This window comes from Felis catus, chromosome B1, assembly GCF_018350175.1.
Source record: "Felis catus isolate Fca126 chromosome B1, F.catus_Fca126_mat1.0, whole genome shotgun sequence".
Lineage (NCBI taxonomy): Eukaryota > Metazoa > Chordata > Mammalia > Carnivora > Felidae > Felis > Felis catus.
In genome coordinates, this window is record NC_058371.1 from 142,477,303 (window position 1) to 142,493,752 (window position 16,450).

The 16,450-nt window shown below is 41.1% G+C and overlaps 1 protein-coding gene across 3 annotated transcripts; it reads right to left on the reverse strand.

Annotated features, from left to right (window-relative positions):
* Positions 1 to 7,482: 7,482 nt before the first annotated feature.
* CCNG2 (cyclin G2) lies at positions 7,483 to 16,388 on the reverse strand. Of its 3 annotated transcripts, XM_006931043.3 has the most exons (9): positions 16,072 to 16,387; positions 15,191 to 15,217; positions 14,968 to 15,105; positions 14,232 to 14,369; positions 12,689 to 12,939; positions 12,421 to 12,499; positions 12,234 to 12,332; positions 10,087 to 10,292; positions 7,483 to 8,928 (listed from the first exon to the last, which is right to left on the reverse strand). In XM_006931043.3, the coding sequence occupies exons 3-9, from the start codon at positions 15,103 to 15,105 to the stop codon at positions 8,808 to 8,810; spliced, it is 1,032 nt and encodes a 343-aa protein (XP_006931105.1). In that variant the 5' UTR covers positions 15,191 to 15,217; positions 16,072 to 16,387; the 3' UTR covers positions 7,483 to 8,807. The 3 variants fall into 3 exon arrangements, with proteins under 3 accessions (XP_006931105.1, XP_011280040.1, XP_003985310.1); XM_011281738.3 differs by lacking the exon at positions 15,191 to 15,217 and having other exon boundaries at positions 14,968 to 15,143; positions 16,072 to 16,388; XM_003985261.4 differs by lacking the exon at positions 15,191 to 15,217 and having other exon boundaries at positions 16,072 to 16,385.
* Between the last annotated feature and the right edge of the window lie 62 nt (positions 16,389 to 16,450).

The window sequence follows — 16,450 nt, forward strand, 5'->3', positions numbered from 1 at the left end:
CAGCCAGGTCACGATCTCGCGGTCCGTGAGTTCGAGCCCCGCGTCAGGCTCTGGGCTGATGGCTCGGAGCCTGGAACCTGTTTCCGATTCTGTGTCTCCCTCTCTCTCTGCCCCTCCCCCGTTCAAGCTCTATCTCTCTCTGTCCCAAAAATAAATAAAAACATTGAAGAAGAAAAAAAAAAAAAAAAGAACGCTGGCTGCGTTTAAAAAAAAAAAAAAAAAAGTTTATGGGCACCTGGATGGCTCAGTTAATGGGGTCTGACTCCTGATTTTGGCTCAGGTCATGATCTCATAGTTCATGACTTTGAGCCCTGCATCAGGCTCTGTGCTGACAGTGAGGAGCCTGCTTGAGATTCTCTCTCCTTCTCTACCCCTCCCCAGCTCATTCTCTCTCCCTCTCTCTCTCTCTCTCTCTCTCTGTCTCAAAATAAATAATAATTAATTTAAAAAACTTTTTAAAAGTTTATGTGTTTATACTTGTATAAAAAGAATGAAATGATAAATAGCATTTTGTTACCAGTATCTCTGAGGGGTAGCATTGTAGGTATTATCACTTCCTCTATATTGTTTACATTTTTAGAAAGGAGATTTATTAACAGAAAAAAATATTTTTGATGTAATTTTTAAAACTGTCTCTCAGGAAAATATATGCAATGCCTTCACACTGACAACCATTTATATTTGTAAAGAGATTCCCAGTTTACAAAATAACTTATTTTTTCTCACGAACTCATTCAGTCCTCACAACACTGTGATGTAGGAAAATCTTAGCATTGTCAAAGATTAGCAAAACTAGGCATTAGTTAAGGTGGTGAAAAGAGAAACCAGGAGAGAAAGAGCTACGCAGAGGCTCAATAAAAAACGACAAAGTTGGGGGCGCCTGGGTGGCTCAGTCGGTTGAGCGTCTGACTTTGGCTCAGGTTGTGATCTCGCAGTCTGTGAGTTCGAGCCCCGTGTTGGACTCTGTGCTGACAGCTCAGAGCCTGGAGCCTGACTCACATTCTGTGTCTCCCTGTCTCTCTGCACCTCCCCCACTTGCACTCTGTCTCTTTTTCTCTCAAAAATAAATAAACATTAAAAAAAAATTTTTTTTAAGTGACAGAGTTGGTGAGTGTAAATGTGGTCAGGCCAGCTGTGCCCTCTATCCAGCAGCTTTCAAAGTTAGGATGCTAGCTTCCCACAGACACTGGGAGACAGAAGCCCTACTCTTCCTAATGATTACATCGCAGAGGTTTTCAGATACTTGAGAAAGACACTCCTGAGTATCACACATCAAAGGGCTAGAAAAAGTGTCACATGTCAAAGGATTAGAAAAGGGATTCACAACATTTGGACTTTTTTAGTAAGTGCTGTAGGAAAGGGAAGTCAGGTGTTGGCTAGAATGGACCGAAAGTTCTCTTCCCAGCTGTGGGGGCTGGGGTTGTCCCAGGGACATAACCAAAAGCTAAAGGCCTGCTAAAATTTGCTCAAGTCTCTAGTGCAGGGGGTTGGATGGAGTGATCTTGCTAAGAATTTTTGCAGTTCTCAGTATCTCCCCTTTTCAGATTAAAACACTTGTTCAGAGATGGTAGGTAACACCTTGGAGATGCACCAGTTGCATCTTTCTCTGGAAAGGACCTGCCATCCCCTGTAAGGAGACCAGTAGCCAACAGCCACCAGGGGCAGCCCCTTCAGGAGCCACCTCTGCACCAGGCCACGCTCTTCAAGAACAGACCCAGCCAGTGACTGAGCACTAGGAGTGCTGAGCCTGGCCATTACCACCCATGGGGCTATTCTAACTGGCAGCTGGAGTTCCCAGGTTAGGTGAGTCTCTGTCAGACCTGCCTCACAGCCCCAGGCTCTCCCTGTCAACCCACCTTCCTCCCACTTTCTCATTCACAGGCACCACCCCTGAACAAACCTACTGCACTTCTGACTTCTCAGCATCTGCTTTCTAAGGTTCCCAAACTAACACATGTTTCTTGCCCAAAACTATATTCACAGTGAACAGGTATTCAAACCATAGTTTCTGAATCCCATTACAGTATAAACCCTGCTGGAGATATTTGCATTTCCTCAGACTCATAATCTTAGGTAAAAGAAAGATTTTCCAGAAGTGAGAATGACAGAATGCACTAGAGGGAAACAGGGATGTGAGGGGCACAGGAAACAGGATGGACCATCAAGGCCTCCCTGAAATTACCAAAATCACACCAAATGATTATCAGAAATCATTTGGTTCTATCCAGAAGATGCTATACTGTGCCTTGAACATATTTCTGTTATTGTACTTCTTACATTGCATAGTAATTGATTGTCTGCCTCTCCCTTTAGAGTATGAGCTTCTCAATGGTAACACCTGGGTTTTGATTCCTTTTTGTATTCTAAGTGCCTAGAGTAAAAGTCACTACATCATAGCAGCTCAACAATAGTTGAATAAATTGAGTCTTATCTTAGCAGGGAAGTAAGAAGATTGGGCAAAAGTAGGGTAATAATTATTATAGCCAATATTTACTGGGAGCATATCAAGCACTGTTTCAAATTCTTTATCTTGTGTCATCATGTCATTCAATACACATAGCACCCCATCAGTTAGTGTTACTGTGGTGATGTCCAGGAAGCAGACTCTGAGACAAAGTTTATGGTGCAGGATGTTCCTTAGGAAGCACCCTTGGGATCAACATCCATGGCAGAGAGGGAAAGGAAGCATGTTAGGGTGTAGGGAATTGAGCCACAATGCAGGCCCAACAGCAACCTCAGCCAACCCCCATGGGGAGCACTGAGACCAAAATGATCCATCTGGGTTTTCCTGTGTTGGACCAAAGTGACCAAGCCTTTATACCTCCTCTCGCCCTTAATCTGGTGTAGATGTGGGCTCTCCTGGGCAGGGTATGACCTTGGGTGGGGCTGTTCTCTGGGTGCATGACCTCAAAAGGGTTGTTAGCTGAAGGTTTTGTGTCAAAAGCACTCCCAACAGCTGAAACATCTAGGCAGCACATTTCTGTGTCCAAAACAAGTAAGTAATGTTACTTACCCCTTTACACAGAGAAACTGAGGCACAAACACTTTAGTTAACAGCCAATCAGGTCACATACTGAATGGCCAAACCAGGATCAAATCTTGACAGTCTGGTTAGAGAGCCTGTGTTCCTGATCACTACATCTTACTCATGAATAACGTGTATAAATTGTAGCAGTGGGCTGTGGCCCCCTGCATGCCTAGTAATGATGTGAAATCCTAACTTTGGGAAGGGTGAATTCATCTTTGCATGCAAGGAAGTTCATCTCTACAAGCTATAAATCACTGCAATCAGGAATGGAAAAGGCACCATCAAGTGAGATACATGTAGAAGATGTTGACACCTGTTTTACCCAGCATTATACTAGGCACCATGAAGGATAAAAAGGAAGCATATCACATGGTCTCTTCTCAAGAGAAGCTTAGAAGTTAGGCAAAGGAATAAACCACAGACACATTGAAATAATTATTGGAAAAATCCCAGAACAGTAAATGAGCAAGTGGGAGATGATGGTTACGTTGGATAATAGTAAGACAAGCAAAGGGCAAGCAGACCTTTAACCAAACAGTCCTTTATTGATACAAAGTTCCACCCCCTTTAACACTGAATGACTGCGGGCCTTGGAACCCAAGATAATGATAAAGTATAAACTATAACCTCAGCATAAAAAGGAACCAGGAATTGGGAAGGGCCCACATTGGGAAGGGCTCAGGAGAGCACAAAGAAGTTTCCAGGGCAAATTAAAATCCCAGCTTTTGAGAGACTTCATCTTCTCTACCAATATACGGTCTTGAATTTTTCAATTACCACTTGTAACTCCTGGGCAATTAAAGACATTTTAACTCTAAATCTTAGCCACTTTTTCTTCATATGGGTGTAAGCACTTAGAAGTTGAAGAGAAGAATACTGTGACTTATTTTACTGGTATAATGAGCAGCGTTTTCCTTATAAGAACTTTTATGTCACTCATTCAACAACTGTTTAATGAGTGCCATCAACATCTGGGTAGTAGTTTAGCACTGTGGTTAAGAAAGAGCATAGGGTTTGGCAGACGGGCTTGGTTTGGATCTCAGCCCTGCTACTTATCAGATCTATGTCAAAGTACTTGTCTAATCCTTAGCTTCTTTCCTTGTAAAATGGGACCAACAGCAGTATTTGTCTAATAGATTATGGCAAAAATGAAATAATTCTTGTAGGGTGCCTGAAACATATCAATTGGTCAGTAAAGTTATTTGTTATGAGTAACAGCCAGAGGAGAAGGAGGGCCAGATACTATGCTGGGTGTTGGGAATGCAACAAGCAGCCCCTGCCTTCCCAGAGCGGACAGGTAAGGTAAACAAACAAGGGAGACAGACAAGCAGGGTATTGACTGCTAGGGTAAGGAAAATACAGTTTTATGGAAACATGTAGCATTGAGAAAGAGAGGAAAATGAAGGAGCTCCAGAAAGATTTCTTGGAAGAAAATATCATCATAACCTTTAAAAGTCATATTCTTTGCTGTGCATTGTTTGGTTTCACCACTAAGTTGCATGAGGGCAGGGACATTGGGCGTTGTGTTTGGTTTTATATGTAAAGCTCTTATTGTAGTGCCTCGCACATTAATAGGCATTCACATATCTGGAGGAAATGGAATGACTCTGAAGGTGGAAGGTAGGAGTTTGCCAGATGAGGATGACAGGAAAGGTGTTCCAGGCAGATGAAAGAGTACGCATGAAGCCACTGAGGTGAACAGAAGCATAGTGAATAGGAGGAGGTAAAAGGCAATCAGGCTGGAGCACCTGGGTGGCTCAGTCAGTTATGCACCCGACTTTGGCTCAGGTCATGATCTCGCGTTTTGTGGGTTTGAGACCCGCACGGGGCTCTGCACCGACAGTGCAGAGCCTGCTTGGGATTCTCTCTCTTCCTCTCTTGCCCCTGTCTCACTCATGCTCTCTCTCACAAATAAACTTAAAGGCAATTAGGCTGGAAAGGTGTACATGGCTGCCATGAGGGATGAAGCTGAGAAGGGAGCAAGGATCAAATCAAGCAGGGTCTTGTAAGCCTTGGTAAGCAGTTTGAACTTGATGCGAAGGAACAATGTGAAGCCATTAAGGATTTTAATCAAAGAAAGGATATAATCAGTGTGGGTTTTTTGAAGTTCATTCTTTATTCTGTTAATACCCTAATAACTCAAATCTATTTTAAAAGGAAAAAATGGAAACTACAGATACGCATTATTAGAAAGAAAAACATAATATCAGCACTCAGAAGTAACCATCAGACGATAAATAACAAGCAGCCTATCTCAATTAACTCTTGCTGTATATAACAAACCACCCCAAAACCTAGTGGCTTAAAAAAATTCATTGTTTTCATGAGTCTGTGGATTGAGTGGGATGAGCTAGGTGGTTCCTTGGCTCTGTGTGTTGTAGCCGAGGACACCTGTGCAAGTTGCATTCAGCCGGAAGCTTAGCTAACACACTAGAACATCCAAGATGACCTCTCATCCTCAAGAAGCACCTCTCTCCACCTGGCCTCTCCTCTTTCAGTAATCTAACCCAAGCTTCTCTGCAGCATGGTGGCTGGCCTCCAAGAAGGATAAAAGGGAAGCTGCCAGTCTTCTTAAAGCCTTAGGGTTGGACATACACTGAAATTCTTCCACTGCACTTTGGTAAGCAAAACCAGGCACGAGGCCAGCTGAAATTCAAGGGGAACAGACTCCACCTCTTGATGGGAAAGAGCAGCATGTATGCATAGGGATGGAAAGAATCATTAGCTATTAGGAAACTACCACACAACCTGATTTGCTAAACACAAAAACAGTAAGTTGTTGACCAATTTCTGGTACAAATAATTAGAAACACTTGGTTCAAAAGTGACAAATGCAAAGTACATGGTCTTTGTCCATGAAAGAACCTGGTAAAATGGGTTGCCTAAAAAAATTAAAAAAATAAAAAATAAATAAAAAAAAAATGGGTTGCCTAAATAAGCTAGCAATTATGTGCACAGGGGAAGGTGGGAGGCAAGGGGGAACGTCATGTTAGAACTTAGTGTTGAAAGAAAAGGAATTGAAGGGAAAAAAATCTTTGACAAAAAAAAAAAAACTGGTTAAAATTGTCATGAATTCTACAACCAATGCCTCTATAGTTGACCTGAATATTAACTGAGTGTGACAGGTGATTAAAACATGCTATTTGTTCAATCTCTCTTCCTGAAGGCCAAATGGGTGGAGACCAAGGGACCAGGCTATGATACAGCAGCATGAGGCAGCAGAAGCAATGAAGTATGCATGCCACATCCTAGGAGATGACTAAGATCTTGTAGTGACTCTGCTGTACAGGGTTAAGTACAGGGTTCAACCAAGCCAGTGGCAGAAAAGAGGAGACAGAGTAGTACGAAGAGCTATACAGTATAAATGAAATCATATAAATGGAAACCTCCAGTAAAGAGGTAGGAGGAGATGTGGATATCCCTTAAGTTTCCAACTTGAGTAAATGGAATACCTATTCACCAAGATAAACACACAGGAATAGCAGGTTTGGGAGTATTCAAAAACTTGCAAGTGGGGTGGCCAGTTGTGAAAAAACAAGCTGGAAGCTCAGTAAAGATAGCTAGACCAAACGTACTGAAAACCAGAAAGGGGAACAGATGAAACCATGTGTGCAAATTCACAGTAAGAGCAGTGAAATCCTGAACTGAATGAAGAGGGTTTTGAGATTTAGAAAGCCACCAATACCTTTTATGTTTCAACAAATCAAAATCTGAAAGCAGAATATATTGTCTATTACCCAAATTACCTAAGGAGAAGGTCATCCTCAAGCCAAGAGTCACCCCTAGGAGGGTTAGGAAAACATGGCCCTATCTCCAAGGGAGAAGAGGTATTAGTATGAAATGAAAACCACATTAGTAGATCTGATTTTCTAACCAACTAGAGAAAACAAGTCTGCAAAATTAACTAGACAGGTAACATATGCTCCTACATACACACACACACACACACACACACACACACACACACACACATACACACATGCCATGACTTTTAAACAAGCCTAAGTCTTGGAAAAAGAGGTCCAAAGAGCCAGAGGCTGGCAGGGTCAGTCATAATAACACCCCTCGTGTTTATTTGCCAAGCAACCTTCTGATTAGAATTTGGCGTGTCTGCAGAAAGAAACTATCGATCTCCCAACCTGAGTATTCCGGTGTACTTGATACCTGTTGCCTTTCGCTATAAATTAATAGGCATTCAGGTCAATACATCACTCTTTGTTTAATATAAGTCCACCCCAGAGAGTGGTCAATTCTCGAGTGACAGATTTGCTTTCAGTATCTCCAAGGCTGAGGGCCAAACTGTGATGAAGAAATATTACCTAGAGGACTTCTGGTAACCAGATAGACAGCTTACCTTGGAGGCACTCCAGCCTCACTTCAAGCCTTCCCACTGAAATACAGCAAGCACTTTTTCTTTTTGCCAAAAAAATTAAGATAAGATTGCAGACGAAGAGTATAATTCATTAATCTTTTTATTTTGAGTTGTAATCTATCATTACTTCAAAAAGATTCACTTCAGAAAACATCCAATGGATGTTGACTGACCATTTAAAAAGTCATCAATGTATTATTTAGAATATCAGAATACACAATAAATTATATTTACATGCAATGACTAGACTACCACACACACAAGGTAAAAAAATACAGTATTTTTATGTACATTTTTAAAGATTTACATTTTCATATACAATTTATAAAGTTAAAAAAAATTCTCTGTACAAAATCCCAAGTGTACAGAGTTTGTAAATCCCTATTCTCATGGCTGTACCACCACACAGATATGCTTAAAACTAGAATGCTACAAACACTTAACTTTTTTTTTTTACTTCATGTTCAGTCTTGGCACCCATACACTAATACCAATATTTTTGAAACGTGAATTATAAAGGGAATAAAACATAATCATGCAGACTTTTTTTTAATATAAGAAAATGAAATAAAATATGCTACAAAGATCAACATTTATCATTCCAGTTACCTATAGTTCTCTTCAACTTCCTGTACTGCTTTCATATAGATGCATGCATAACTAATAGATTATGGATTGTTTTAATAACATTAAAATAATACTATAGTCTGACAATACTTAGGCATTAGAAATGCAACTATCTAACAACCCTAGCCTGTCAATGATTTCTGCTTTACCAGAAACCTCAATTAACACATTATATACTAAAATTCACAGAAATGTCACTATTATAATTCCTAAGTTTATAGAGTCTGCATCAGAGAGTAAGTGATCATTTAGAAAACAACAAAGCAACAAAAAAAGTTGTCTGACATTTAAGAGTATATTCTCTGTTCTGAGAATGGAAAGTAGGGGAGATCTATGATAAACCATTAAAGGATTATCCAATGTCCCTGCTGAGGAAGCACTTTTATGCTCCCAATCTGTTTAAAGAAAGACACGTGAAGGCTTTATAAAAAGTTTAAGATAAGCTACACTATTCATCTTTAAAAATCTTCTTGAAAAGTAATAAATTGAAGGTATCAGCACCTTCCCTCCTCCCCCAAGTAGCTAAAGATCAATGAGAAAAATAAAGTGCCAATGTGTAAAACATTGTTAATTGTTTACGAGGCACTAACCCATTTGATGGCTTAGGATTAAATATGAAAATAGGCCAGATCTGATCTGAATAATAAATAGAAGGTAGGTATTCTAGTCTATGCGATTCCTGCCTAGATGGGGGATGGACCAGAAAACTACCTACTCCCCCATTTATTGCTTTGAAACCTGTATACGCACTTTAAATTCTGACACAGAACAATTACATTTCTAAGATGGAAAGCACAATGTCTGTGCCACTTTGAAGTTGAAAAAGAAAGTGCACTCTTGATCGCTGGAAGGAGAGCTGCTGAGACTCTCTTCACAACTCATATCTTCACAAGAGTCCTCACTGAAGGGAGAACAAGACACAAGAAGAAGATTCCATTATTTAGAAAATACTTAAAGGTTTTACAGGCCAAATGAAACTGCTAAATGGATATCTTTAGTCGCAGGGTTTCTGTATCAAAATTTAAACTTTATAGAGACAAAATTTAACTTATAAGCACTTCCTAAAATGAATTGTAATCTATTGTAATCTTAGAAAATATAGATTCTAAGAGATTTAGATAAATTACCATCTGCCAAACTATTATTCTTGTACCAATTAATACATATTAGCAACTAACTACAATTCTAACCACTTTAAATCCAATAAATGGAGACTAAGGACAACATATCTTCAATCACATGGTTTTGATATCTTTCTTGCATTAACAATTGTATCCCTATTACTCTCAAATATCAAACCAAGAAACCAGTAAACTGTGAAAAAACTCGTTATTTCTAGATGGTAAAACAATCAAATTTAATAAAAGTATTCACTTCATGAACAAAAATGAACTCTGATCAAGACAATGGCATCTGACAAAACCGTAAAAATATCTACATAAGTCTGCCACATTAGTGGCGGTGGTTCCCTCTCTTTTCTGGTCATTTAACCCGCAGCACCATATTAGGAATCCATACTAACCCTGAAAAGCTGGTAAAGCCATTTCAGGTTTTGTTTGTTCTTTAAACTAGATTTCAGAGAGCAAGGGAGATGTGAAACAACCAGTTTTCAAAAAGGGAGGCAATGAAACAAGTCATACTGAGAAAGACAAATACTGTATGATCTCACTTCAGTGTGGAATCTAAGAATGAAAAAAACAAAAACCAGAACTCATAGATGCAGAGAACATATTGGTGGTTGACAGAGGGAGGGATAAAATAGACAAAAGTGGTCAAAAGGTACAAACTTCCAGTTACAAGTCCTGGAGATGGAATACAGAGCATCATGTTTTGCTTTTTTTAGTAACCAAAAAAAAAAAAAAGGGAGGGGGGGAGGTTGGGAGCATATCACTAAATCCTCACCTATTTTAATAAAACTACCTCTAGCTAATTTTCTCAGCTGAAGAGATGATGTTATTGGCTTTCTCTAATACTGTGTAGTATTGCCAGGTTCCATTTTGAGTGTAAAATCAGTGTTACTTACTCTGAGGAGGTCTAATTTGTCAAGGAACCTGCTTACCTTTCACTTTCATCAAAACAACCCCCTTCTGGTATTGTTGGCAGCTCAGGAACACTATAGTAGCTGTTGTGGAGGTTCTGGGCTGTGCGCCTTGAAACAATCCAAACCAGTTTCTTAAGATCTGGTTTGCAACATTCAGGAGAAGAATATTCAGCTAAGCATTTAGAAACCAACTCCCTCCAGTAAATGAACTCGGTGTCATTAACCTGGAAAAAAATATTTTAACGAAGAAGTTAAATACCTCAGAATCACCTGTGATGCTTAAAATATACTGATGCCTGGCTCCCACCACCAGATATTCTTATTTGATATGGGATGTGAGCTGGACGTCAAGATTTTTTAAAGCTCCACAAGTGATTCAAATGAGCAGTCAAAATTTGGTAACCGCTGATTTAAGGGAGGAGCATCACAGATACAAACAATTTACACAGAACCTAATACAATGCTTTGCCTATTTTAAGAAAATACACTGACCTAAAAACACTAGGTCTGCTAATCAGCCAATTATTAAGTATATTCTTTAATAGCCTCAATGAAAGGAATGTAACATGATTTAGGTTTCCGTGACACAGCATTGTTTGGATTGCTAAAGACACCAGATATATGCTAATGAGGAAGTTAGCAATATGACAGAAGAGGAATTTCCCCAAAAGGGCATAGCCTCTCCACCACTGGGAAATGCCCCAATTTATTAATGAGTCAATTTTCACTTAAGATATTTCCAGATAACGTTATTATAAAAGGTTTGGATTAAAACTAGTAAGTTCATTATTTAAATGAAAGCTAGAATTCATCTGCTAAAAACAAAACACTTCACAAATACTTTTGCCACAAACAGAAGATAATTTTATATCATCGTGGTCTCCATTTCCACCTAATCCAGCTACATCTTAACCCCTTTGCAATCTGGCTTCTACCACTGGCTTCTCTTTCTACTGACATCTCCTCTAGGTATAGAATAGCCTCCTTCAATTCTTTTTATACTGGGCATCTCATCTAAATTCAATATTCCTGACCACCTCCTTGTTGGTAACTTTTTTCCAACCTGATGGCGCACTTACCTGTCTCATGTACCCTCCCCTTCACTGGACTCTTAAGGGGAAAACCACCAACACTGAAAACCCAGAGTTTCAACTGACCCCTAAACAAAGAACTCCCACAAGTTTCTTATGGTTTCTATTATTATTTCTTCATGAGAAATTTCATATTTCAATCTCCAACTACAATTTACCTTCTGAGTTTTTATTCCAGGCTGCCAAATATCTGCTAAATATCTACCTACCTGAAAGATATACAAATACCTAAAATCATAATTTGATCACAAATTAGTGTCTCTCAAGCTTCCTTCAATGGGGTCAACATTCTCCCCATCATCATTAGGTTCAAATCTTGGTCATTCATGACTCCTTGTCTCATTTCCATGCTTGGCTTCCAAAATCACTATTTGAGTTGGATCTCCTTACTCCTGGCTTCTGACGATCACCTAGACATTCCAACTATAAGCCAACCTTAAAATGATTCCCAAACTCTTCTAGTCCACCAACCTTCTGGCCACAAGCCTCTGCTACCCAAACTTTCATTGTCTAAGATTTTTTGGGTCCAATGAGACTCCCAGTCATAGTGCCTCTCACAGTCGGCCCTGCCTCTGTGCTAACAGAACCCTGAGGCACTCCTTTTAGTACTAACACCCTTTACTGCAAAACTTATTGAGCTGGCTTAAAAGGTTTAAAAAGAAAAATATTGTTGAAGTTATTTTGGTAATGCTACTAATGGGATAATGATTCAGCCCTACAGATGTAACAGGCTGCCATTAGTATATTTACTAAGTCTATTTCCTAGTATGTATTTTTGAATAATCTGCATGTTGCACTGCAGAACACTGTTATCAATAAGTGAGAATACCAGACAAGATACAACATCTGAACATAGAAAGAAGCTAGGGTAAGTGATCAGGTTCCCTTCCAGTTTAATACTGTCTGGGTCAGAGCTGCATTTTGAGAACGTCAACACATGAGGTACAAAACAAAAGTGGAAAAGGTAAAAGGCCCATAAGGTCATTATTTAATGTTTAAATCACCACAGGGGTAAAAAACTGATAAATTAGGTAACAAGTCTGCTTTAAAGAATAAGAACTGAAGATCAATTACCTTGGAATGTTTTTTAACAAGCAGAAGAATTTCCAGTAATTCAATGGATTTCAAAGTTTCTACTTCCAAATTGAGAAGGCACAAAGCTAACACAGATGGCTATTAAAAAAAAAAAAAAGAAAAAAATATTTTTTTAAAAATTAAAAACAGAAACAGCGAGACCTATGTAAGCAAGAAATCAACTTACTTTTGCTTTTGAAAAGGTAAGTCGGCAGTTGCAAGCTTTCAGTTGAGCTTCTAGTTTATCTAAACTCAGTATTTCTTTCCTATACAATGAAAAGGTAGGACAAAATATTTACTTATTAAACTTCCAAAAACTTAAATGATTCTAAAAACTTGCTGTTGAAAATCCAAGTTGAAAGTTTAGAAAAGTAAAAATATAAACTTCACTGGCATTACAACTGTTAGCTACAGGAACGCTAAAGCACAAAATTTTTACTTTTAATCCCACTGACCTTTCTGATGTATGACACAGTACGATAGTATGGTATAAGTGCAAAAAGTTTAAGGCAGTAGTAGCTTCCAATTCATAGTGCAATTTTTCTGAAATTATTTTTTCCATCCGTTTTATGTCAGAAGCAGTACATTTACATTGACTGATCCGGATTACGTCATGAGTGGATGGAATATTGCATTCTTCTTCAACTATTCTAGCAGCCAGCAAAAAACAACAGACTCCAATGCAAGACAAATGTTTAGGTTTCACCTGAAAAGCAAAGAACAAAAAGCTTCTTCTAACAACTGTCACTCTGATTCAGTAAAGCCGACACTTAATATGATGATGTCCCTAACTCTTAAGACAGAACACAATCTGTTACCAATACTTTACCCTTATTCACAATTATAATTAATCATTTTTACATTTTAAACTGACTTAACTTCCTCTTTTTTAAAAAAGGCATTTTAAGCATTTAAATTAAGTAATTTAAATGCAAATTTAACAGCTAGGTTTCTAACACTGAATTATACTTTGTATTTCAAACATGAAATTCCTAATAGTGCAATCTCCCCCAAAATAAATTAAGCCTTTCAACTCCAAGAAAATATATACTTCTTTGAATATAAAAATAATATGTGTAACTTATCTTTTTATCTTCTTCTCTACTTATCTTTAAATATCATCCTACATTTCAGTGCAAATTTGCCCAAGAGAAATACTGCATCAGTTGTGCAGAACAGAGCATATGTAAAAGCTGCCATGGACAGATGGCTGCCCTTTTCTTTTCAGTGCCCTGAAAACTGACCCAGCAGCTGACAGCAATCCTATTGGCAGAAGAATTGCCACATTTTTCTAACAGTAGCTGGTTAATAAGACTATGGTTCCCCGCTTTGAAAAGACTTCTCACAGGGAAGGCAGTAGGTCACCTTTAACATACTGCTATACTTGAATTTATGTTTCAGTATTAAAAATACCTAAGCTCCAACAGAAAATGTGATGAAAGATGAAAATGTGAAAACCTTATTTTGAGAATTGTATACGTATATAGGGAATACCTAAAAACAGTGTTCTTCATTTTATCACGTCTGCAAAGAGAAGGCATAGAAGAGGTACAGCAAAACCAAACTTAAAATCCAACACAGTTAATTCTGTAATCTCTTAACCTGGCACTAAAGATCACAATTCCAATTAAAAATGTTTATGCACAGTGACATAATTACATTCACTTGTCAAACATTTATCGAACCTCTGTATCCTAGGCACTGTGCTGTGCACTATGTTTAGAAATATAAAGATATAGGGACGCCTGGGTGGCTCAGTCGGTTAAGCGTCCGACTCTTGATTTTGGCTTAGCTCATGATCTCATGGGTTCCTGAGTTCAGAGCCCTGCACTGGGCTCCATGCTGACAGTATGGAGCATGTTTGGGATTCTGGTTCTCTCCCCTCTCTGCTCTTTCCCTGCTCGTTCTCGTTCTCTCTCTCGAAAACAAAACAAAACACACACACACACACACACACACACACACACACACACACACACACACACACTGGTTAAATACCTTCATAAGAGCCAAGAATCTGTCCAAAATATTGACAGCCAGGACAAAAGTTTCAGTGCAAGATCCAAAAAAGTTGGTTAAACTCCTTAAATCTTCTACTTTGGCATTTCTCAATCTTGGACACAAAGTGTTATCATCCTGAAATAAAAACCAAGAGCCAAAGTTATGACTTTCTTAGAACTAGATAAATACACACAATTAGATTCAAATAGAGTAATTTTTTCCCTTAACCTTTAAGAATATAGGGGGAAAGAGTGAAATCATTTAATGCTACAAACCTTTTCAGGTACAAAATATGTATACATATCACTGCTTTTTTAAAATCTACATTACAGAAGAGCTTCAGAAAACTGTTGTCACTTCCAGGGGTTATAGCAAATATAACTCCCTTGTAATGGAGATAGTTAGGTTTTTGTTTTTTCTAATAAAGAAAAGGCCCTACTATGAAGTATTTCACGGGCAAAGGCTATTTCCACAACGGAACTACTCAATTCCGACGTAAGAGTCTCCCCCCCACCCCAGAAGCTGCAGGTTGGAGGTACCACATTTGAAGAAACACTTCTCGAGGGTTAGTACCACTCTCGTGCATAAGATTGTAAGATTTATCTTAGTACTCTAGAAAGACAAAATTTTATCTTAAGAAACTTTGCAGCCTTTAATCTTGATTCAACTTAAAAGTTATCCTTTTCCAAGCCCTATCAGCTGTTTGAGCAAGACATCTTTTCTGGGAGCTTACCTCCGGTGTAGCCTCGATCAAGCTCAGCCCTTTTTCTCGAGGTTGGAATCTCTGTTCCTGTTCTAAATAGAGGTTCAACAATCCGAAGAGCTGGACCCCTTCACGACCCGCCAAATACTCTGCCCCTAAATCCTTCATCTGCAGCAAAGACACCACGCACAGTTAGAGTAGGTATCCTGGGGAGGGGGTGGGGAGTGGGCAAAAAAAGAGCTGGGGTCAATACCTCAAGCTAGAGACGCCCCAGCACACCCTAGGTAGGAGCGGATGAGGGGATCAGTCACGTCCTCCAGAACCCCGGCGCAATCCTCCCCCACTGCCAGGGAGGTGTGGCAGGAGGAGGGGCCGCGCTGTCGTCCGCCGGCCAGCGCTGGGTCAGACCGGCCAGCCCCAGCCTCCCGGAGGTTTCACAAACCGGAAACTGCCCTGGGGCGGCAGTGTCCGTCCGCCCTACCTGAAGCCGTGGGGGGGAGGGGCTTCTGCCCGCGGAAAGCACCCGGGACACCTAAGGCAGCGGGTCTTGGGAGTGGGCGCTTTACACAATAAGGGGGAGGGGAAAGAAAGTCTCGCGACTGAACAAAGAACCGGAGGGAGGAGACTCCCGAGCCCCGCCTCTCCCGGGGAGCCCAGCTCCTGAAGCCCCTCTCGCTGGAGTTCAGCCCCCAAGCCTTCTCATCCGCTTCGGCAGCGCCTATCCCCGCTCCACCCGAGTGGCAAGACCCCGATCCGAGAGAGCGGTGGGGTGGCGTGGCCCACCCAGTCGGGGGACAGAAGTCCAGCCCACCCCATGCCTGGACATCACCCGTCCATCCACTGATCCCAGGTTCCTCAACCGTGCTGAGCCCTGGGGCTGTCAATCCAGGAAGCACCACCCCAGCGAGCCCCCGTGACAAAATGGGGGTGGGTTGCAACTAAAGAATTGTCTTCAGCCTCCTCGACTCACCACTCCTCCTTCCAACATCTTTCCGTCTCCAGTGCTCACTCCCCCGGGGCAGGGCTGAGGGCAGGACCGGAGTCGCTCCGGAGCCGATTGGGTACTCCCACATCCCCCTACCACGTCCCAACCACAAACAAAGAAACCCCGCGAGCCCGGGCGAGCCCACTCACCGTGCCGGAGAGGAGCCTCCACCGGCCCGCGGCGTCACGGTCCGGTGAGGACTGGGCACGGCGGGGGCGTCCGAACCTGTCTCCGGAGGTCGGGGACCCGCCGCCTCAGCGGTGCCCCCGGACCGGCATCGGACCCTTCCCCCCCCCCCACTGCCACCTCCGCCTCGGCCTCACAGCCGGAGCTTCATCCCGCTCCCCGTGCGCCCACCCTCCGGCTGGGGCGCAGTGCCGGCCCTTCTAACCCTGGCCCTTTGCGGGCACCGCCGCCTCCACAGCTGAGGCCGAACCAAACCCCTTGTTTTTGTTTTGAGTTTTCGACGCCCCCAAGGGGGCGGGGCACGTGACTCCCCGCGGAGGGATCCGCGGCTACCGCAAAAGA